The 22,902-nt window shown below is 42.2% G+C and overlaps 1 protein-coding gene across 2 annotated transcripts in view; it reads right to left on the bottom strand.

Moving 5' to 3' along the window:
• MIPEP (mitochondrial intermediate peptidase) overlaps nucleotides 1-22,902 on the bottom strand; it is a 52,263-nt gene that overhangs the window by 14,480 nt on the left and 14,881 nt on the right. For both annotated transcript variants that reach the window (XM_081909358.1, XM_081909359.1), the window contains exons 11-16: nucleotides 21,431-21,584; nucleotides 19,821-19,898; nucleotides 19,095-19,299; nucleotides 16,884-16,993; nucleotides 5,922-5,996; nucleotides 1,396-1,515 (exon numbers count right to left, since the gene is read on the bottom strand). In XM_081909358.1, coding sequence (XP_081765484.1) covers nucleotides 1,396-1,515; nucleotides 5,922-5,996; nucleotides 16,884-16,993; nucleotides 19,095-19,299; nucleotides 19,821-19,898; nucleotides 21,431-21,584 — 742 coding nt within the window. The remainder of the gene's footprint in view (nucleotides 1-1,395; nucleotides 1,516-5,921; nucleotides 5,997-16,883; nucleotides 16,994-19,094; nucleotides 19,300-19,820; nucleotides 19,899-21,430; nucleotides 21,585-22,902) is intronic.

Below are 22,902 nucleotides of genomic sequence, written 5' to 3'. Positions count from 1 at the left end.
TCTCGCTTTTCAGGCCAAGGAAGCTGGCGTTTGTCCACAGCCAGCTTTCAGGGTCATGTGGCCAGCATGACTAAACCACTTCTGGCACAACCCTATTACTAAAAAAGCACTAATGCTACAGTCATAAAGGGCTGGATTTCATGAGGTCAGTTTTTCCTTAAAAGCTTCAAGTGGTTTACAATTTGACAACTTCCAAACATTCTGCTTCAAGAACTGTGAATAGCTAGGGGAAAATGTTTCCTGAAAACTGTTGGCCTCACTTCAAAGGAAGATCGTTGGCTTAAGCTCTACTAAATTATTGCTCCAGTTAGTCACAACTAACTTGCCCCATTGATTTCAATGGGACCTAAGTGGGATTCAGTTTTCTTGTGATCATTATCTGTATTTCAAATGAAGAAATGAAAGGGCTTCTCTTTAAAAAAAAAAAAAAAGCAATCCAAGATTCATGAGCTGGTTTTCAAAGTACTAACTTTGTTATGGTTTTGAAATGAATGCTGAGTTTATGAAACCACCTTTATAAAACAATAACCAGAGACTATTTACAGAAAAATCCACAAAGGGTTTGTTACACATTCATTTAATTTTCCTCTTCCTACACGCAGTCTCGTAAAACCTGGTTTTACAGTGTACTTTAAGATGACCCAGTTGAAAGTTAATCCAAGGGTATACAATTTGTATAAACAAATGGGTTTTCCACTTTGGCTGAAGCAGCAAGTTACAAGCATTCCAAACCTAAAGGATGTTTTCACAAGCGTCTCTAAAGTCTGAATTTTTGAATTTTCTGGGTTTGCAAATTGAATGAAAGAGCCACACTGACCACAACATATATTTCACTTTAAAATGACCCACTTCTGCTTTCTGTACAACATTATAAAAACACTCAGAAGTTCTTCAATGCATATTTAAACTGTTTGTAGCCTTGTGTAAAATGCACGCAGGCTAATGATTACATTATACCCTTTAGGAAACTGAAAAAGAAGTAACAGCCAAACATTTTGAAGTAGTCTCAATATTTTTTCTATGCTTTGCAGTAAGCCTAAACTATGCCTGGGGTCCAGACAGCTACCTTAGGTGCATCCAAGTCACTGGTCTTATTCAAGGACGTTTTTACTTGCCCCTCCTATTTTGAATGTTAGACTCCTCACCTCAAGCTATATTATTACTAGTGGCATTTATTTCACTTGCGAATTGCTTCCCATGAGTCATCCCAAAGCAATTTACAATATAATAACAGATATAAAACAGTTCCACAGATAAAAAACTTTTTAAAATGATAACATAAAATCATTTGGGTGGCATTCAACTAATTTTTACTCAGAAATTAATGAACATGACTAAGTCCATTAACCTTCATTTTCTTTTAAAATATTAATCCGCATGAAATATGATACTCACAGTATTAGGAACGTATGGCAATCCATAGAATTTCTCTTGAGTTTCCTTCAAAATCTCTGTGGTTGACTTCTCTAGAGGATGTTTCCCATGGTATATTTGGTCCAAGACAGCATAAAAGATCTAGACAGATAATATATATACTGAGCTATGGCTCACTCTTGATATTTAACATGTGGTTAACAAATTTAGACATGCAGCAGAATAAAAGAGATTAAAATACATGCATTCCCTTGCTTTTCTTCATAAGAGTAATATAGAATAACGTTCAGAATAATACTAGTTTTATTATTATTTGTACCTTGCCCACCTGACTGAGTTGCCCCAGCCATCTGGGCGGCTTCCAAATATATAGGTAAAAGGTAAAGGACCCCTGGAGGGTTAAGTCCAGTCACGGGCGACTATGGGTTATGGCGCTCATCTCACTTTCAGGCTGAGGGAGCTGGCGTTTGTCCACAGACAGTTTTCCAGGTCATGTGACCAGCATGGCTAAACTGCTACTGGTGCACAGAGGATCGTGATGAGTGCCAGAGTGCACGGAAATGCCATTACCTTCGCGGTACCTATTTATCTACTTGCACAGGCGTGCTTTTGAACTGCTAGGTTGGCAGGAGGTGGGACAGAGCAACGGGAGCTCACCCCGCCGTGGGGATTCGAACCACCGACCTTCCGATTAGCAAGCCCAAGAGGCTCAGTGGTTTAGACCACAGTGCTACCCGCATCACACACACACACAAAATCATAATTCTGTTCACATGTTCAATACTGAGGAAGAGCATATGGTTTGTATGGAGAAGACTCTAGCTACAGTCCCTGGCATCTCTGAAAGACCTCTGTCTGTAAACTTGGACAGCTACTGCCAATCAGCATAGATAATACTGAGCTAGATGGTGATCTATTCTCAAGTCTTGTGTATGCACAAAAATCCTGCTTTTTCAAAAGGAAGCTGCCATACATCCATAGGACTTCAGCCTGATCCTTAAAAGATACCATACTGTCGCATCAGGTAGGTATGCACATGTGTCTTATCGACTCTTGTATGACAAAAGCATCCTCCACACAGCCCTAAGGATCTTTATTTCTGCACAGCTGTTATAAAAGGACACCTGAGCAAATCCAAGGCTTCCACTTCTTCCATCAGTACTAATTTCTAGCTAAATACCTGGAGTTAATAGGACCAAGTCAGGGAGACAGGAAAGCAGAGGAGAAATCAAGCCCTATGCTGGATCCACCAGCATATTTTTGCAGTGTTATTTGAACAGCAGCTAATATATTGAAGGCAGGCTGGGACATATGGTTGGTTTCTAGCCAAATTTTGATTGAGGACATCATTGATGTGCTATTTATAAAGAAACATTGCAGAAACGGGGGGGGGGGTGTTACTCCATTTTTTGCTTTTGACATCTTAATAACTGGTCTTATCAATCAAAGCCTAGAGCAAAATTATAAAGAATCAAATTATAATTAATTTGAGTCATGAATGGTTGCTGTACATTAAAAATCTACTGGTTTTTTTTTAACAGGGTGGCAGTCATTGTCCCCACTGCAGTCTTTGTGGGAGTGGCAAGATGTGGATTCCAAACCATGAGAAGAACATCTTCATGAAAAACCAAACCCCAGTATTGTACCACATAAATTCCCATGGAAAACTATAGTGGTGGGGAGAATTCCTTTCCAGGTCGTTTTCAAACTAGTCTTAGAACATAAAGACAGGGTTCTGGTGTCCTCCCAGTACTGCCACAATCTCTCATCCCACAAAAGAGCTCGCACTAGAAATTTGGATGGAAAGTAACATTTTGTAAGATAGTGTATCTAAAATGAAACGAGAGGATTGATTCACTAGAGTTACCGACTTTTAGGTCTCATGTGCTTCTCTTTCCCAATTAAGGCAACATGGCTGAAAAATGCTTAATACTGATTGAATTGCACCAAGATATTTCTTGGCACAAAGAACCACCGATTTATCAGTCCTGTGCTCTGTGTAACTTGGCACAGAACATTATAACATGACCTTGCCACCCACTTATCTCTCATCTGGTGAGAGGCCTGTAAAAACTCAATTACTAAGAAGCTCTACAACTTTTATAGATATGCCAGTACTTTTGCCTGGAGGTTCCCTTATGCTGCTTTTTGGCGGAGCAAAAATTAAATTACTCCAGATTGCAGGAGGGTTATTCTATTTTGGACCACCTCATCTGTTTGTTTTTTAAAAGATCCTTGCACCTAAAAATATAACCCATAAGGGAGAGAGCTGGACTGTGTGCAGTGAGGGTTTATATGCAACTACCCATGTGAAACAGTACAGTTCAGAAAAGACTCTAGCGATATGTGAAAGAAGAAGAGCCTCTACCCTAGATTTGGAATTCCAAATATTCCCAGTCAAACTGTGGGTTTGGAGAGAACTGAAGGGGAAAGAGCTAAGAATTTAAAGTTATAATTATCTAAGCCTTGATATCCTGTAGAGGCTTGGAGGAGACAGACATTTAACCACAATTATGTTTCAGACTGTCCTTGTTCTTTGTGGAATGAGGTGGGTGACCTATGCATAACTCTTAGTCACCCTGCAATTTCCAAAGCAAGCTTGGTGTTGGAGAAATTGCTATGACTGCCAAGGGAGAGAAAAGTGACTGCTATTACAGCTCCTGATGTCATGACAGAAGGGCTCAGCATGTTCCAGGATGGTATATTTTTTAAGCGGCAAACCTGAGAAAAGACAGGATGGGTTTCTCCATCACTGGGACCTTATGATCAACTCAGAGATCCCCCTACCAATCTCAGTTAAGATAGCACACTGCAAGGGCACAAGAAAAGCATTCTGTGTACTTGCTCTCCACTTGTTTCATTCATTCATTCATATATATTCTTCAAGCACTGTATCTCATGTTAAGGGAAATAAGTGAAAAGGGAGATACCAGGTGATTTTCTTACCCAATAAGCTAGAAGTTCTAATTATTTCGTTCACTGATAAATCTCCCCAAAAAGAGCTCTTTTAATAATTTGAGAGCCATAAACAGACCACATGCATTTTCATTAAAATAAACACAACTGAAAGCTTTATTCAGTATTTTCTTAGAGATGAACTTCCTTGGGGAAGATGTTTTATGATTAAGCCAATATGTTACGTGCGTAAATTACCTAAAATAGAATCAGTTCTCGTTTAGAATGTTCAAATGCATTTCCTCTTTAGAATAAATTAGATTTGGGTTCATAAATAAATAAATACATTTACATACTAGATTAGTTCGTGATGTCCCCCGAAATGCATTTATTTGTTATAGATTTGTTCTGGCTTATGCATTTATCAGAGTCTTTAGAAATAAGCATGTAAACATTTCTAACGGATTATGTTGCTTCTGTTAGAATGATTAGTTTTTGGAAAAGCACATGGCAACCATTCAAGTCCATTGCCAGAATGAAAACTTGGCTTGCATGCTCTTGTTCTGCATATTTATATTTTAGGCTGACAGTTTCCAGTGCCTTTTATTTAATGGATCCACACAAAAAAGCTGCAACACTATGCACGCTTAATTTGCAGACGTCCCACTGAAGTTAGAGGGACTTTTATTATAATTATAATTATATTATAAACAAAATTAACCAAGAAAAAAGAAGAAACAAAAAACAAAGTAAAACACAATTTGGCTTTGATAAGGCCCCACATTATTTGGCCTTATCCTCCAATCCAGAGGTCACAAGCAAGACATTTAGATTCAGGAACCCACTATAATCTATCATAAGGAAGCAGGAACAATAATTCTATCTGTGCACCAAATTTAGAGATCAAAGGCACATCATGGGGCTAGTGCAGATGTAATGCTGGCTCTTTGTTACCCATGACCAAGAAAAGTGGGAGGCAGCTATCCTCCCATCTTCTCTTCATTCCCACTCTGCCTTAACTAGAGTTCAGATAAATATTGGCACTGACCTTCAACCAGTTCACACTAACCAAGTTTGCCCTTAAACTAGGATCTGAACCCCAGTTTAAACTGCAGTTTCAGATCCTGATTAAAAGGAAACCTAGTTCAGCACTAGCACTAGAGGCAAGTTAAGGCAGAGGGGAATTCACGCTAGTGTTTGGAAGATGTGCTTCTGAAGCTGGCTGTCTCTTTTTTAATTGAAGTCAAGAAGAAACCAGAGTTAAAATTCACATCATTCCATAGAAGTAGGTTTTCACTGGCTGCTGCACAATGTAGAAATCTCTTTCCCTACAGAGTTCCCTGAACTTTTTCTAACAGCATTGCAGACTTTAAAAAGCTTAGATTGACTTTTGACTGTCAAGTTTTAGCTTTAAGAAAAGTTTATTTGGCTATGTATTACTTTCAAACTGCAACTCATTCTACACTTAAGAGTTGGTGACATTAAAATCCCATAAAGTTTTAAAGTAATTCATTTTAAGTATTCAACAGTTGTACAAATGTGCCAAAGAATCTGCATCACTGAGTCATAACTTTAAAATGATGCTGTGCTAATCTTAAGATCTTTCACAACTTCATAGTAAGGTTAAAATCACATGGAACCAAACAACATACCTGAAGCTGCATGTCGGCAGCAGCACAAACTTTCTTAGATTCACAGAGTCTTGACACCATATGTTTGGGCAATGGCTTGAAAAATAATAAAAGAAGAAGATGGGGAGATGGAAATCTTTTAAACAATTTTTAAATAGACTCAACGAACAGACAAAATAACTGTCACGTGCAAGTAAAATGTGTATTTAATTGTATGCTGGAAAAGAACATGGCTCGGGGGCTCTCTGTTGCTTCTACCACCTATTTCGCATCTTGATTGTTTAATGAAAGGACACTTGGCTTGGCTTTCCTTGCTAGCTTCTAGTCTGGAGAAGGTAAATGGTTGTGCAAGTGAAAACATAGCCAGGTGCTTGCTTAGGACCTGTAGAAGAAGTAGCAATAGTTGGATCAGCATGTCACGCAAAATATCTTCTTCCAGCGGAGGAGAAGAAAAGTTAAGGTTTTCCTTTTCTCACAGAAGAGAATAAAACCAGCAGAAAAAGCAGGTAAGAAGAAATGGAAGAAATGGAATCTCCGCTCCAGATTTTTGGGGGGATGAAGAGGTAGGAAAAACACACAGGAGAAAGGAAAGGAAAGGAAAAATTCAAAGGGGAAACTTGAGATCAAAGGCAGATGGGGGGAAAAGAGAGAATCCCAATCTGCTTTGGGCAAAGGCAGGCAGGGGCAGAACTGAAAGAGAAGCTACAGGAAATCAATCACATCACATGTTCCTTACTTGGGCAAACCATCAGACACAACCCATCATGTGGATGTACTGCATGCCAGCCAGAGAAACTCTAGTTTCAAATCCATACCACGTCAAGAGACACAGGCAGGTAAACTATTCCAGGCAAACAAACACTCCGTTTTATGATAGGAGAAAGTATCTATTGTTAGCTATGAGGAGAAAGGTAAGAAGAAAGATTCTTCATTTGATATAGCTTCTCACATTAAAAAAATGGAGCAAGAATGAAATAAATTAGAAGTTTGAAGTATATGCTACTAACAACACTGTATATCTTTTTGTCCAGTTTCCCCCTCACCTCTATAATATAGCCTATCTGCTGGGATCATCCTGATATGTGTTTACCTGGCCCTAACAACATGAAGGAACAGATTAAGTTTTTCTATACAATATAGAGTGAAGTACGAAGACTGAACACGGAATGCTTCTTACTAATTTATACTTGTGCCCTGAATGTCAGTGTGACCAAAGCCTTCAAATTGTTAAAGAGCCTCTTTAGCTTCAAAAATGGAATACAGATGTCTGACATTTACAAACAGCTCTTCAGACATGCCTGAAGCTTTACAGTTGAAGTGTTTAAGAATTGTTCTATCAAAGAATTGTTGCTATTACAAAATAGCAACATGTTCAAGTTCTGTACTAATTATGACTTCTAGAAAAACTACTCATGTAAGTAGAACAAAAGCAGCTGCATCAAAGTTATTGAGAACCAATAAAAACATTATCAGCAAATTAGATGGAAGAGAAAATGGGCAAGAAATGCTCCTAAACTGAAATGCTTCCCATAGTAGTTAACCACACAAGATCTATAATTTTCCCATCCAGAAAATAGCAGTATAGTTTTGAAAACTTAAGAATATCCAGTGTGCAAAGCTGTAATTTAAATTGCACCATTTAAACAGCAGACAATTATTCCACACTGTAGTACAACTGCTATTCTGGGACTTAGCCCCCAGACATGGACCCCTTGATTAGAATGATTTCTAAACGAGAAAAAAGCAGATCTCTTTCCCCACTCCCTCCCACCAAAAAAAACCCCTGTAAAGAATACAAACATAAACATATAACAGAGACATAAATGTTAGACCACACACAGGCCTAATCAGCACCATTGCAGATAAAAGCAAGACAGGTGGACCCAAGGCTTTCCTCTTCTTAATAATGAAAGAAATGTTAAACTGAAAATATAACTTAACTCTCTGAAGCTGGTAATTGCTACTTTGCCAGTTAATCCTTTACTCCTCTGAGCTCCAAAGCTGTATCCCAGGTGGCATCTAATGCTTAAAGGTGGGGAGGGGGGGAGATAAGAGGCTCAAAGAACACTGCATCAGCTCATCCTAGGATTCCCCCTAGACCACATCTGCATGCAAAACACAAGATGAGCAGAAGCTGTGGATGAGTGGTTCTGCCTATTCTGGAAGGCAGGGAAATTTAATATGATAGTGAGAGGGGCAAGTGATAGTCCAGAAAGCCCACCTTTAGCCTGAGCGAAGCAGCCACCTCTGGAGGCCTAAGCTGAGGGTGTGTGGGGACTGCTGCCATTGCCTGCCTCCCAGGCAATTTCTTCTGCTTCCCTCTACTGGGGGAAAACTGTAGGTGGGATTCATCTAAGAAGCCCCATCAGCGGAAGTCCTGAGCAACAAGGTTTCCCCCTCTCCCCTTGAAATTGGCTCATGGGGGGTGGGAGAACCCCCAGAACATGAGGGGAGCCGAGGGCAGAGTGTTCCATCCAGCAAACGGAAATGCTTGCAGAGACTGAATGTTCCCAACAGTGCAATGCTGAATCCCACCCTTTGTGTGCCACACTAAGAAAAGCTTACAAAAGGAACCATTTAATTAAATGAATAAATCTGCTGGCCACTGCTGGAAACCCGGTGTTAGCTTGTTGGGTCTATAGTCTGACTCGGCAAGGCTCTTCTTATGTTCTAAACCAGGGATGATGAACCTGTGACCTGTTGTAAATAAAAATACGCCCTTTTCCCTTATGGGGTATCCAAGAGCCCATATAGAGTCCTTACATAGGTTCCCTATTGGTAGGAGAAAATAACAGAGGCCAACCAGAGAATATTGAGAAGCAATGCAGCTAGTAAGCTTGATCTTTATTGATCTGTTGCAACAGGGTGCTCCCCTCAAATGCAGGAAAGGAGGAGGACCCACAAAAATGCTGTGCTTGTAAAGACTTTTGAAATTCCCATCCTGTAGATCAAGACCACCCCCCAGAAACATCATACATACATCACAGGAGGGGTGTAACCTAAGACCACCTCTCAGATACATCACAGAAAAGGTGGTCTTAAAACAGAAATTTCAATATTGTTTTTCTCTTGTCCTTGTTTATTTCCTGTCTGGCAGGTTACTTGATTGGATTGCCTGAGGAGCCTGGCCAGTCTTTTGTAATGATAAGGCTCACACCCTTATTCAAACACAGACATACCCTTAAGACAGGATTTGTGAAGGAAGAGACAATGGGGAGGCTTTTCCATTTTGACCTTGCAGAGAAAACATTTGGCCAGTTTAGGAATCAAAATGGTTCCAGGTTAGTCTTCCTGTGCTGATCTATGTATGTGCGGTTATGAACATTACCATATATCTAAGACCATAAAATTCCTATCACAGAGCCCACCCAGATGTTAGTGGACTACAACTTGCATCAGTCCCAGGCATCATGGCTACTGGACAAGGATGCTGGGAGTTGTAATACTGTGACCTCTATAAGGATACAGGTTCCCCATTCCTGAACAAAACTTCCTTCTTCCCAGTCATGACCCATCACAGCCACTAAACACCTGAGAAAGGGTTCCCATTTACGCATTCAATATACAGTGGTGCCCCGCAAGACGAACGCCTCGCAAGACGAAAAACCCGCTAGACGAAAGGGTTTTTCCGTTTTGGAGGCGCTTCACAAAACGAATTTCCCTATAGGCTTGCTTCACAAGAAGAAAGCCCATAGGGAAATCTCCGGGGACCTCTTTTAAATGCTGGCGGTGGGGAGCAAAGCCTTTTCCCCCCCTCCGGCCTTCAGAAGAGGTCCAGGAAGGCCGGCGGGGGCCGAAAGGCTTTCCTCCCCACGGCCAGCATTTTAAAAGCAGTCCGGGATAGCAGGGAAGCGCTTCCCGCTATCCCGGATGGCTTTTGAAGGCAGGCGGGGGGGAGCAAAGACTTTTGCCCCCCGCCCGCCTTCAGAAGAGGTCCAGGACCCCCCACCTTTGCTCCCCCCCACCTGCCTTCAAAAGCCATCCGGAGGCTTTTAAATCGCCCCGGGACAGTCCCGGGGCAATTTAAAAGCCCCCGGGAAGGCAGGCAGGGGGGACAAAGACTTTTGCCCCCCGCCCGCCTTCGGAAGAGGTCCTGGACCTCTTCTGAAGGCGGGCGGGGGGCAAAAGTCTTTGCTCCCCCCGCCTGCCTTCAAAAGCCGTCCGGAGGCTTTTAAATCGCCCGGGACAGTCCCGGGGCGATTTAAAAGCCCCCAGGAAGGCAGGCAGGGGGGACAAAGACTTTTGCCCCCCGCCCGCCTTCGGAAGAGGTCCTGGACCTCTTCTGAAGGCGGGCGGGGGGCAAAAGTCTTTGCTCCCCCCGCCTGCCTTCAAAAGCCGTCCGGAGGCTTTTAAATCGCCCCAGGACAGTCCTGGGGTGATTTAAAAGCCCCCGGGAAGGCAGGCAGGGAGGACAGCATTTAAAAAAACCAGCATTTTAAAAAACCTCGGGACAGCGGAGAAGTCCTCTGCTGTCCCGGGTTTTTTTTTAAATGCTGGGGGTGGGAAGAAAAGCCCTTGTCCGCCCCCCCCAGCCTTCAGAAGAGGTCGGGGGACAGGCTGTCCCCGGACCTGGTCTGAAGGCGGTTTCCATAGGAACGCATTGATTGATTTTCAATGCATTCCTATGGGAAACCGTGCTTCGCAAGACGAAAGAACTTGCGGAACGAATTAATTTCGTCTTGCGAGGCACCACTGTACTCATACTTGTTGGGGTTTTTTTTTAAAAGAAGAAGTGTACGGTACAAAATATAAACATTTAAAAACTTGGCAGGAGGGAGTGGTTTTATTTTATAGGGCTCTAATTTTTAACACAGTTACAGCCAAATTGGCTCTTCTAGTATAACTTTACTTTTTCTGCAGTTTTATACTTTGGCTGTTTCAAATCACATCAAACAGAAACTGAGCCTCAGAGCTGTCAAGTGGTATCCTGTTTTAAACAGAACAAAATAGCAGAACCCTGCTAATTGGTATTTTGGTAAACCACAATCCCACAAATCCTCGCTGAAATGGAAATCCAGGTTTGCAGCTCAGTGAAGCATAGAGCAGGAAGCCCTTTGTTGTCAGGGAATGAGAAACACCACTAACCATGCACCTCTCTGGGATAGTAGAGGGGTGAAAGCATCCCTCCTGGCGCAGTTAAAGCACCACTGCAGGTAACAGAACAAGGCAGCACTACACATATTTCCCCTCTGCAGCAGGGGTGGGGATTCCCAGGCCCAGGCTCAAATGTGACTCTCTAGGCTTCTTCATCCAGCCCTCAAGACTCTACTTGAGGCATACCTCTTTCTTAGGCCTCAGTCCTCACTAGGCTTGCTCTACACTCTTGTAGACTGTTCCTGCCTGCCTGGAATGTGTCTTCAAACTTTTCCTTGCATGGATGGAGGTGTGTGTGTGTGTGTGTGTGTGTGTGTGTGTGTGGAAACCTCTGCTTTCGGCATGACCAGAATATACAAAGGTAAGAGTCAAATTCATAGCTGGCAAATTACAAATTACCGTAATTTTCGCTCCAAAACACGCACTTTTTTGCTCCTAGAAAGTAAGGGAAAATGCCTGTGCGTGTTACGGAGCGAATGCACTCGACCGGAGCCATGGCTGCCGTCAGTCAAGCAAAGCGGGAGCCGCTTGCAGGGCTTTGCACGGCTCTAGCTTTGATTGCTTTACAGCCAGGAGGAGGGGGAGGAGCCAAGGAGGAGGGAGGGAAGGAGAGCCATGGCAGCAAAGCGGGCAGCAGCCGCTTACACGCGAGGAGGGACAGACGGGAGCCATAGCGAGCTGGAAAAAGCGCCGTGTAGCCAGCAACAGCTGCTGCAGCCTCAGCTAGCAAAGGTCCATGCGCTCTCTAAATGAAGCAATGAGGCTGCAGAGGGACAGCAGGGCACAGGAGGGCTCTGAGCCACGAGCGCAGTGAAAACCAGTAAAAAAGTTTTTTAAAAGGCTGCTGGGGACAGGAGGGCACGGGATGAGGGAGAGGGAGAAATTATGATTCTCCCCGCGTCTCAGCTGATCCGTTGAGCAGGACTTCGGTTGAAGGGGATTCGCCATTAGCTGCATAAAGCAGCAAAGAGGGAGAGAAGGAGCAAAGCGGGAGAGGAAAGGAGCTGCTTACACTGCTGTAAGTGGCTGCTGTCCGGTTGGCTCCTTTAAAGCAACAGTGCTCTTTCCCTCCCCCCTGCCTGCTCAGCTCACCGAAAAGCTCCTTTTCCACACACCCCACGCAAGCTCCTTCTCCCCTTAAACCCCTCTTCTGCATCATTAGCAGCATCCTTCTCCACACACCCCACGCGTGTCCCTTCTCCCCTGAAACCCCTCTTCTGCATTATTAGCAGCATCCTTCTCCACACACCCCATGTGTGCCCCTTGTCCCTTGAATGCTTTTCCTTCCCTCCCCACTTAAAACGTGGTTACAAAGCACGGATCCACATGGATCCTCAGGATTTTTGCACTGGGTCACCCCAAGTTCACCATCAGATCACATAGCATATCCATGGCTACAGCCTGCACCAAAAGACACACACGCACCCACTGTTTCATGGGGCTGCAATGGCGCAAAAACGTGGTTACAAAACATGGATCCTCAGGATTTTTGCATTGGGCTACCCCAAACTCACCGGCAGATCACGTCTGTGGCCACAGCATGAACCACAAAAATCATACACCCACTGTTTCATTTAGAATATTTTTTTCTTGTTTTACTCCTCTAAAAACTACGTGTGTGTTATGGTCAGGTGCGTGTTATAGAGCGAAAAATACGGTTATGTCCCTGGGGCCAGATAACTTTCACCTAACTGTCTTAAATCATTGAAATGTGAACTTGCTGAAATTCTGTTTGTTTGTTTTTTACAAAATGCAACTTATTAAAATTAGCCATCTTGCCAAATGATTGAAGGGCAACCAACTGGACACTATTTTATTTTTTTAAAAAGATAGTATCTGGAACCTATGGCCTGCTAGCCCAGAGGTAGTCAATGTGGTGCACTCCTGGTGTTGCTGAACTACAACTCCCATTATCCCTGACCACTGACCATGCTGCTGAGGCCAATGGGAGCGGCAGTCCAGTGCACCACAAAGGCTAGCCCAGGGTAGCCATTCTTCTGCCTCAGGTAAATGGATTATTAAAGCAAGCATTATTAAACCCTTGCTGAGAATTAATCCACATGGTTTCTGCAAAGGGTACTCCTGCCTCAGCAACCTTTTATAATTCTTTAAAAATGTCAACCTGTGACAACATATCACTATTTCTAACCGACAGCTCAGATGGCAAATGCCAACACGACTGTAGCCAAAACAGGGCTACTGAAGAACAAAGGGAGTTATCAGCATGCTCAGGGGAACCTTGAGATAAGCAGAAGTACAAAAGTTCTTTTTCAAAACAACAAAAAACCTAAAGGCGCTATCTCTTCCCAAGCATCCCAGTGGAGACTAACCTTACTTTATAGCCACAGTCTCTTGAGAATTGGCTGGAAAATGAAAGGGAAGGGGAGGAATGGGAACGGCCAATGAAGGGGGGACATGGCCACAGAGGTCATGGGACTTCAAAACTCTGCCAGTCACTGGTGGGCAGGAGAAGGCTATTTGATAGAGACTACAAAGAGTGCAGAGGGGATAAAGAGAGGAGAGGAAGATGAGTGGCTATTTCTATGTCTTTTCCTGAGACTCAGTTAGGAATTTTGTGTGTGTGTGTGTGTGTGTGTGTGTGTGTGAGAGAGAGAGAGAGAGAGAGAGAGAGAGAGAGAGAGACAAACAAACAAACAAACAAACAGAGCTGGATGGAGATGTGAGGTCATGATGATTTTTAGGTCATCAGCACCTAACATAATCAATCAGTCAATCTCTTTCTCTCTGGCTTACACCCACCCACCCACACCCCTGCCCATTCCCTCTTCATTTTCTCTTCCTTTCTCACAAAGAAAGTAACTGAGAAAACATATTTTAATGATATTAGTTGTTGTTGTTTAGTCATTTAGTCGTGTCCGACTCTTCGTGACCCCGTGGACCAGAGCATGCCAGGCACTCCTGTCTTCCACTGCCTCCCGCAGTTTGGTCAAACTCATGCTGGTAGCTTCGAGAACACTGTCCAACCATCTCATCCTCTGTCATCCCCTTCTCCTTGTGCCCTCCATCTTTCCCAACATCAGGGTCTTTTCCAGGGAGTCTTCTCTTCTCATGAGGTGGCCAAAGTATTGGAGCCTCAGCTTCACGACCTGTCCTTCCAGTGAGCACTCAGGGCTGATTTCCTTAAGAATGGAGAGGTTTGATCTTCTTGCAGTCCATGGGACTCTCAAGAGTCTCCTCCAACACCATAATTCAAAAGTATCAATTCTTCGGTGATCAGCCTTCTTTATGGTCCAGCTCTCACTTCCATACATCACTACTGGGAAAACCATAGCTTTAACTATACGGACCTTTGTTGGCAAGGTGTTGTCTCTGCTTTTTAAGATACTGTCTAGATTCCACTAAATCAGTGAATGTTCAAAAGGCACCAGACGTTTCTGGTTAAAACCTAGCCTCAGTTTTTTGTTCTATAACAAAAAATGCTTGGTGAAAGCTTTTTGCTTACATTTTACTAAAGCTGATATAATTGAAAGTGCCAAGTCAAAGCAACAGTTCTCTGAGAGAATCAAATATGGCGAGGAAAGTGAGTAGAATCTGGTCCCACTTCTAAGCACACGAAAAGAAGGTTCCTCCAGACAAAAAAGGTCAAAACCAGTTATTAACATAGCAAACAACAGGTCTGCTCTCTAACTCTGATTGCTCATATTTGTATTCAAAATTACAGGAAATAAAGCATTTGTTATCAAACCCTTTAAAACCAATCACCTTTTAAAAAAGAAAAATAGACAGCCGAGTCAAAAATAATTTTTAAGCTATTCAGAAAGGTGAAAGAAATGCACATTCAGAAACATGACAGCAAAACAGTGGTTTAGGCTCAAGTCCTAATCCCACATTACATTTTATCCTGTCTGCAAGGATGAATTAAAGCTGACTCAATTACTTCCTGGTACACAATGATTCTATGCCAAACGGCCTCCATCACAAAACAGGCCAGGAATATTTAAGGAATGGGGCACACAGTGCCTGGCTCCAAATTTGTGAGCTAAAAGGAGACAAGGTTTGTAAAGTATCTGGAAAATAGAAGTAGTATATTATACCCTTAAGGCTGCAATCTGAGGCACACTTACCAGAAAGTAAATCCCACTGGATTAGTGGGACTTACTTCCAAGAAAGCGTTCTTAGGATTGCATTGTAAGTATCTTTCTTAAATGTATTTCTCCCTTAAGCCCACATCATTCTATAAATCAGTTCCACAAGGCTAGACAACAGAGCTGACTAAAAAGAAACAAAAGCATCTTTTAAAAGTCAGTATTAAATGTTGAGGTGCCCATGATATTTTCAACTCTGCAAAATAAAATTAAACAAATAAATTCATTGAAATGCACTGGGAGCAACCATCCCAACCGCAACTTTCTATCACCAAGGAATTGCGTGTTACTGATTCTTCTAAGTGATGGCAGCTCCTTGTTAAACACTGACTATCCTGAATTCCCACTGCTGTTTGACAGATTTGTAAGCTCTTAGTTCTTTGAAGAATCGTGTAGCACACTTAGGACTTCAATACAATTTTATTGTTCTAGCCAAAGGCCATGACAAACCTGCTGCAAGAGTACCAATAAAACAATACGGATCATACCGTCATAATATGAGCCAACATCCATGATGTAATAGAGGAGTTACCAGAGACAACAACAAACTCAAATCCAGCTTAATATCAAATTAAACCTCTGAATCACCACAACAATTTATAGCAATTTTATCTAACTCAGGCAGGGACTGGCTAGATGAAAAGATGTGGTGAGAGGCACTAGCTGGGGGACCCTCAAGAGAAACCCCAGAGGAGGAAGGCTTAGAACTAGGAGATTGGTGGTGGGACGCTGAGAAAAGGTCAGAGGGAGAAGATGGGGAGCAGGGGCTGGATGCTGAAGGGGCAATAGGGTTTAGTGAGCAGAAAGAGCCTGTGACAGGGAGCAGTTCAGACTCCGAGGTCGAAGCAAAGAAGGGGAGTCAACAGGCTGCTGAAGAATCCAGGGAGTCTCCCTCTCCTGCCGCACCAGGCTCCCCTCCCTGCTGGTCCCCAAGAACATGTAGAATAATGAGGAGAGCAGAACAGAGGCATGCAGGCGCAGTTTGAGACTGCTTGGGAAACACCTGAGAGAGTAGGAGTCTTAGAAAGTGTGGAAAACTAAGACTGCTCCATAGAGCAAGAGCTACTAAGAAGTGTCCCTGGGGTTGTATGCCATTTCCTTGAATAAAGAGTTAACTTCACTGACAATGGAGCCCTGCTTCTTTTGTGCTGACCTGCGTCTGACTCCAGTCCTGACACTCCCTTTTCCTTAGCATCCCTGTCTGCACTGGGCCTCACAAAGGGGAGGGGAGGCAAAGCCAGGAATTAGACCTTGAAAACAGCAGCCATAGTTGAAACGTGTTTAGGCAGATTTCTGGAAACCTTTATAATCCTTCCAGGTCAGGGAGGCAATGGACCACTTGAGGAGGAAGAGGCACTGGAGTAGGCTTTCTCCAACCTGCCGCCCTCCAGATGTTCCAGACCACAGCTCCCATTAGCCCTATCCAGTACCAATGGAAATTGCTGTTCAAAACACCTGAAGGGCACCAGGTTGTGGAAGGCTGCCCAAAAGCTTGAGGACACCCCACAGCACTTAGGACTTAATATTTCCAAAGGCTCAAAAATTAAGTTTTTAAAAAGAAAAAGAAAAATGGCAGTCTCAACCATTTTGTTTCTATCACTCAGTTACTTATGGGAAGATACATAAAGGGGAGCATGAGGTATGAGTCTCATGACAAAATATTTCTCCACCTAGTTTTATACATCTGAATCTCTTCTGTTTCCCGCCCGCCCCGCCTCCCAAAACCCCAACAACCCAAAACTCTTACGTTATTTACAATCAGCCTGGTTTTTAGTTATCCTACCTGACCCGTTTTATAGTGCCTTGCAAATTGGTTCACCACTCGATAATCATTTGCAAAATACTCCATCAAGATAGAGGGAACTTCAGCAAAGTCTGTAGAACATCTTGTCCCTATAGAAAAGAAGCAGAAGCATTAACATGCAGGTAGCCATAAAGTTTACATAAATTCTTCTGTCTTCTCCAAAGTTCCTCTTAGCTTTCCATCTGCACTTTTGATGAACTGTGGTAAATCATTCATTAAGTAAATATTTCATTTCTGTAATGTTATTGTACATACTGGCAGAAAAGCTAAATTATAATCCTACATGTTTTATTGCAAATCACAAAGTAAATACAATATTTGAACAGCTGGGTGAGGCACCCTATAAAGCTATGGCTCACACCCTTTATAAACTTAAACCAGGCTACAGCCAATCTGGCCCCACTTTAAACACTAAATCCTTAATTGTCGTTACTTTATACCTAATTACAATAAAAATATCAAACTGTGCTTAAAAATTTAATCCCATTTACAAATATTATCATCCCATCTGTCTGATGAGCTAGCACAATTATTGTCCATATTTGCTTTCCTTTATTGTTCAAGGTATCAGTCAGTGAAGAGCAGCTTTTTTGGGGGGGGGGTGTTAACTCAAGACACCTGACGGTGAAATAACAATTTACAATTAAAAAATTAAGTCCTCACATTTAGTCTCTTCTCCTTTGTGATCAGTGGGCTTCAAGCTTTTATAGATTGTCACTTTCTGGAGCTACAAATATTTGTATATTTCTATTCCTTGTATGGCAGGGGGTAGGGAACTAGATTCAGCTGGTTGATCCAGTCATGTAACGTAAGGTGACATCATATAACATAAGGTGATTCAAAACTCAAGCTGCAATGGAAAATTCAATCTTGGGATGAAAAGGACCTTCCTTTGAAGTTGCAGCATGTTCAGACCACAGCTGAAAAGAAGAACCTTTGCATCCTTGGCATGAATTCAAGCCAAGGTTCAAAAGAAGGTTTTTCCTGCAACTGGCGCCTACAAGAAAGGTGGGTGTGATTTGCCCAAAGCCACTTGGCAAGCCAGCCTCCAAAACCTGGCAAGCCTAATTAGGCCTGCGGGCTGGAGGTTCCCCACCACTTTGTACGCAGCCTGGACTTCTTTCCTCCAGTGTTACTAGATGGGGGGTCTTGCATTTTTGCAGCGCTCAAACCACAACATGTTGCGATGAAGTTTTGTTTCTTTAGCCTTAGCTAGCAGATCCATTGTGGTCTGGGAGGCTGGAACATGAGTGTCATGAATAGTGCCAGGTTGGGGGGGGGGATGCAATGTACATTTCTCACTCCCAGCGCTTCTTCATGAAGCTTGTAGTTGAGCTATAGAATTTGCTCCTACAGGAGGTGGTGGTGGCCACCAACTTAGATGGCTTTAAAAGATGATTGGACAAATTAATGGACGACAAGGCTTTTAGTGGCGACTAGCCATGATGGCTAAGTTCTACTTCCACTGTCAGAGGTAGTATGCCTCTGAATACCAGCTGCTGGGAATCGCAGGTGGGCAGAGTGCTATTCTGCACTTATGCTGCTTGCAGGCTTCCGACAAACACCTGGTTGGCCATTGACAGGATCCAGCAGGCTCTTCTTATGTTCCCCCAGCCATTGCACTGGATGAGAACTAGTTTAACTACATCATTTAAAGGAGGATAGGAGGAAGAAGGGAGTAACAGTGAAACTGAGAAATCACAAAGGGTCTGAAGGAAGGTTAAGCACAACAGAGTTGGGGGAGGGCGCTTCTGCAACATACCAAAATTCCTAGCTCACCACTTACTACTGATCTGAAATATTTAAAGATCTATTAAATTCAGAAGTATTTTAATGCTAGCAAAATCACCACTGACATGGATGCTACTGGAATGGAGACTAAATCTGCTCCCTGCCTCTGCTCACTACTCCACCTATCAAGAATGAAGTCTGTTCCTGCATAGTACCACCCTCGTTTCTGCTCCTTATTCACACAAGGTATGATGGGCAGTTGGGAAAAGGCTTATATGCAATATACAGAAGATAATTTGGAGTAGTTTTTAAAGGCCAGTAAGAAAATTGCTCTCAGCTGCCTTAAAGATAAGACTAAAACCTCTACTTGCAGTACAACCAGATACACCATGTGCAAACTATGAAAGGGTTGCATGTAAAAAATGAAGTACTTGTTTGAACTTTAACCAGTAAGCTTACCAGTGACATGTTGGTATCGAGTCCTTCCCAGCATAGAATGCATGGCATGTCCCATTTCATGGAAGAGATTCTCCATCATCCCAGGAGTAAGCAATGTTGGTGAACTACTAGTGGAATGGGGCAAACTTAGCATAAGGACAACAACAGGAAGCTGGTATTCTCCATTTTCTTTTAGCCTGCCTCCACGTATCGTAAAGTGGCAATCCTATAAATATATATTTAGATCAGAAAAAACACTCTTTTTCATCAATACTTCACCATACTAATATAATTTAAGACATCCATACAGTTTCAAGCAGTCTCAGAATCTGCTTACAATTATAGAATCATCTGAAATCAAGCTGTTGCACTGTACCGGAACAGATGGAGTGGCTAAGCAAAGTGAAGCCCTTTGGTTTAACTTGATTGTTTGGCATTCTGCTTATAAGTTTGTTTATCGGTTTATTTTAAATGTGGCAATTCAGTTGAACACGGAGATACCAGGATCAAATAGGGTGCACGCTTTCAGGGCATAATTCTGCTTTTGAAGCTGAAATACCAACTCAACACTTTGAAGATTTTCCATGATCCCCCCCTCCACTAGCAGCCCCCTAGTTCCCTTTTCTACACCCCTTACAAAGATCTCCTGACCAGAGATGTGTTTGGAGGGGCACAGGGGGCTGCAGGATCGTATTTTGAGAAGAAGAAAAAAGGCTCATAGCGTTTGTAATGTTAGGGAATTGTTACCTGATAAGGCTTGTCTGGTCTTTGAAAAAAATCACAATAGATGTATCCCAATAATCCTTCTTGTTCATGGACAACTGCCTAAAATAAAACAGGAAAGTACTAAGTGAAAGTCCCAATAACTGATGATGTGCTACTGTAGGCTTTATGGGGGGAACATTCCAAATCTGACCATTTTATATGCTTTTACATTTTTTTTCTCTTTGTTGTAGAATTCAAACTACTACTAGGTGATTCAAGTCCCATTCACAAGATTACTAAAGGTTTTAATATACAAGTTCTACCGCTTATCCAAATGGATGACTCATGAAGCAATACAAAAATAACCAATACCTTTTAAAGCAATGTTTGAGTTTTAAATCTGTTTCACACTACATATATCACAATTAAGCAATATGAGCAGAGAACTAATAGGAAGAAGTTATGAAAGATGAGACAGGAATAGTTTATCCACTTTACAGATGTTTGATGAATGACAGCTCCTGCTGTTACTTGGACTTTGAAGTATAAGTGAGAAAGATGACCCACTTGCAAGCATTAAGAAAAGGAAATAAAAAGATGTGAGAAAGCCAGCATGCCCTGGACCTGATAAAACTGCTTTAAAATCTTTTCTTAGTCACAGTACTGATTTCAATGTCACATTTTCCTACATACATGTTTTAGATTTTGGAAATACCGTAGAGAAAAGAAAAGCAGGATACAAGTTCAAGCATTAAGAAATAAATTTAAGTTGTAAATATTTAATTTGTTTTGCAAATTTGTTTTCCCATGATCTTCTTTAAAGTTTGTTCCAACTCAGAATCTGAGGTTGGTTGTTGCCCATGAAAGCTCATGCCATTTTGCAATAAAAAGCTTATTAAAAGTTAGTCACAATGTGCCATCAAACACATTTACTTTGAAGTTTGTGCAGCTCACTCTTAGGTCTTGGCTCTTTCAACTTTACGAAATTTTTGCCTGTAGCCATTTTCAAGCTGCTTCCTTAAACATATTTGTAAAGTGCAAGGAGGGAGATGTCGCACCAGAACTGAGCCCTTCCTCGGTGGCCTTGGGCAAATATTTATCTCAGTCATCACTGGGCACCAAGGAGAAGGGAACTGCAGGCAGTTCAAGCTCGAAAACTCACACCCAACAGCCCAGAATCCTCCTGGCCCAGGAAATCAGATATTACCAAATGTCCAATCGTTTACCGCTATCTGACCCAAAATTCCCAGGAATGCTGCCCTTCCTTGATCTAGGCAAGTTCTAGATAGTGCCACCAGAATCCACCTCTTCATTTTGCTGTCTGTTCCCTCCCTTTGGCCTAGAAGCCTGACATATTTCTCCTTTAAAATCGAAACAAGAGAGATATACTTAAGCGCCAACTTGGGTACAAACAAAATAAAGCATTTTTGCATTTATAGGTGCTATACAAAATGATTGTCAATGTTAACAAAGACAATGCAGGAATTAAAAACAAATAGCTATGAATTGCCCTATGAGGTGTTTTTCGGTGTAATTCAGAAAACTTCCTTTCTAAGCATCTTGTGCTTTGCTCAACAGTGAACTGGATTTACTTATTATCTGTATTGTTTTTGTACACAAGGGGTCTGAAATTCAGGACTTTGAATTCTTACCAGTTTGCGAACATCCTCACACCACACCTCTCCCTTCACGGTCTGTTCAGCATAAAGAGAGATCCCTAAGAGTTTATTGAACAAGATGTTCAGGCCTTCCATACATGCTCCAAGAGAGAAAAAGGGGCAATACAGGCTGGGTTCAATATTATACCTAAAACATACAAAATGGAAGGAAATGAATTATGAATAGCTACAACGTTGTCCCAATTTAAACAGTATATCACACAATCCACAATTAAATGAATTAAAACATCACACTTGCTAGAAATAGGGCATCTACTTGTTTCAACACTTAGGCAGAAACATGTTCTCATTCACGTGGCATGCTAAGGCAAACCTTGACTTAGCATGTCAACACAAACATGTAGATTCCAGAAATGAGCTTGCAGCTGTTTTGCTCATCCCAGTCCCTTTTACTGCTGAGTAGCCCTAAGCTATGCCAAAGTTTGGCTTAGCAGGTTATCCAAACCAGGAGACATGGCTAAGCTCTCTCCTTACTAACCGCAAGCTGTAGCCAATGTTTGTTCTTCACCCTAGAAGGTGGCCTACAAATATTTTCAATAAATAGATCAGGTGGATTGCACATGTAGCACCACAATTTTATTTTTGCTAGATAAAGGCAAACAGTTCCTGTGTTCTGGTGTTCAGCTACAATATTTGATCCTAGCTACAGTATTTTACATTAGGAAAATGACTTTTTTAAAAAAGCCAGCCAATATCATAGTGTGGTTATACACATCTATAACGTGACCACACAATGGAATACTGTGTACAGTTCCGGTTGCCTAAAATAAAAAGGCTATGGTAGAGCTGGGGAACTTTCAGAAAAATGCAGCCAAATGTTCAAGGGTTTTGAGCAAGTCCCCTCTACAGAAATGCACTGTGGCTATGTTCCACTTCCACTTTTGAAGGTAGTACAGTGGTACCTTGGGTTACATACGTTTCAGGTTACAGATTCCACTAACCCAGAAATATTACTTCGGGTTAAGAACTTTGCTTCAGGATGAGAGCAGAAATCGTGCAGTGGTGGCGCAGCAGCAGCGGGAGGCCCCATTAGCTAAAGTGGTGCTTCAGGTTAAGAACGGACCTCCAGAACGAATTAAGTACTTAACCTGAGGTACCACTGTATGCTTCTGTCTACCACTTGCGAAGGTTCGCAAGTGGAGAGAGTGCTGTTGCACTCAGATTTTACTTGTGGGCTTCCCAGAGCCATCTGGCTGGCCATCATGAGAACAGAATGCTCTACTAGATGGGCCTTTGGTCAGATCCAACAGGGCTCTTCTTGCACTCTTATGCTAGCAGAGAGGAGCAAAAGAGTCCAGACAGGTGAGTTCAAAGTAATAATAATAATAATAATAATAATAATAATAATAATTTATTTATACCCCGCCCTCCCCAGCCAAGGCCGGGCTCAGAGCGGCTTACAAGCAATAATAAAAATAAGATGAATGATTACAACTTGAAAACAA

This window comes from Podarcis melisellensis (genome assembly GCF_964234715.1).
Source record: "Podarcis melisellensis genome assembly, chromosome: 4".
Classification (NCBI taxonomy): Eukaryota; Metazoa; Chordata; class Lepidosauria; order Squamata; family Lacertidae; genus Podarcis; species Podarcis melisellensis.
Note: the sequence above shows the minus strand (reverse complement) of the source record. Positions and strands in the feature narration are given on the sequence as shown.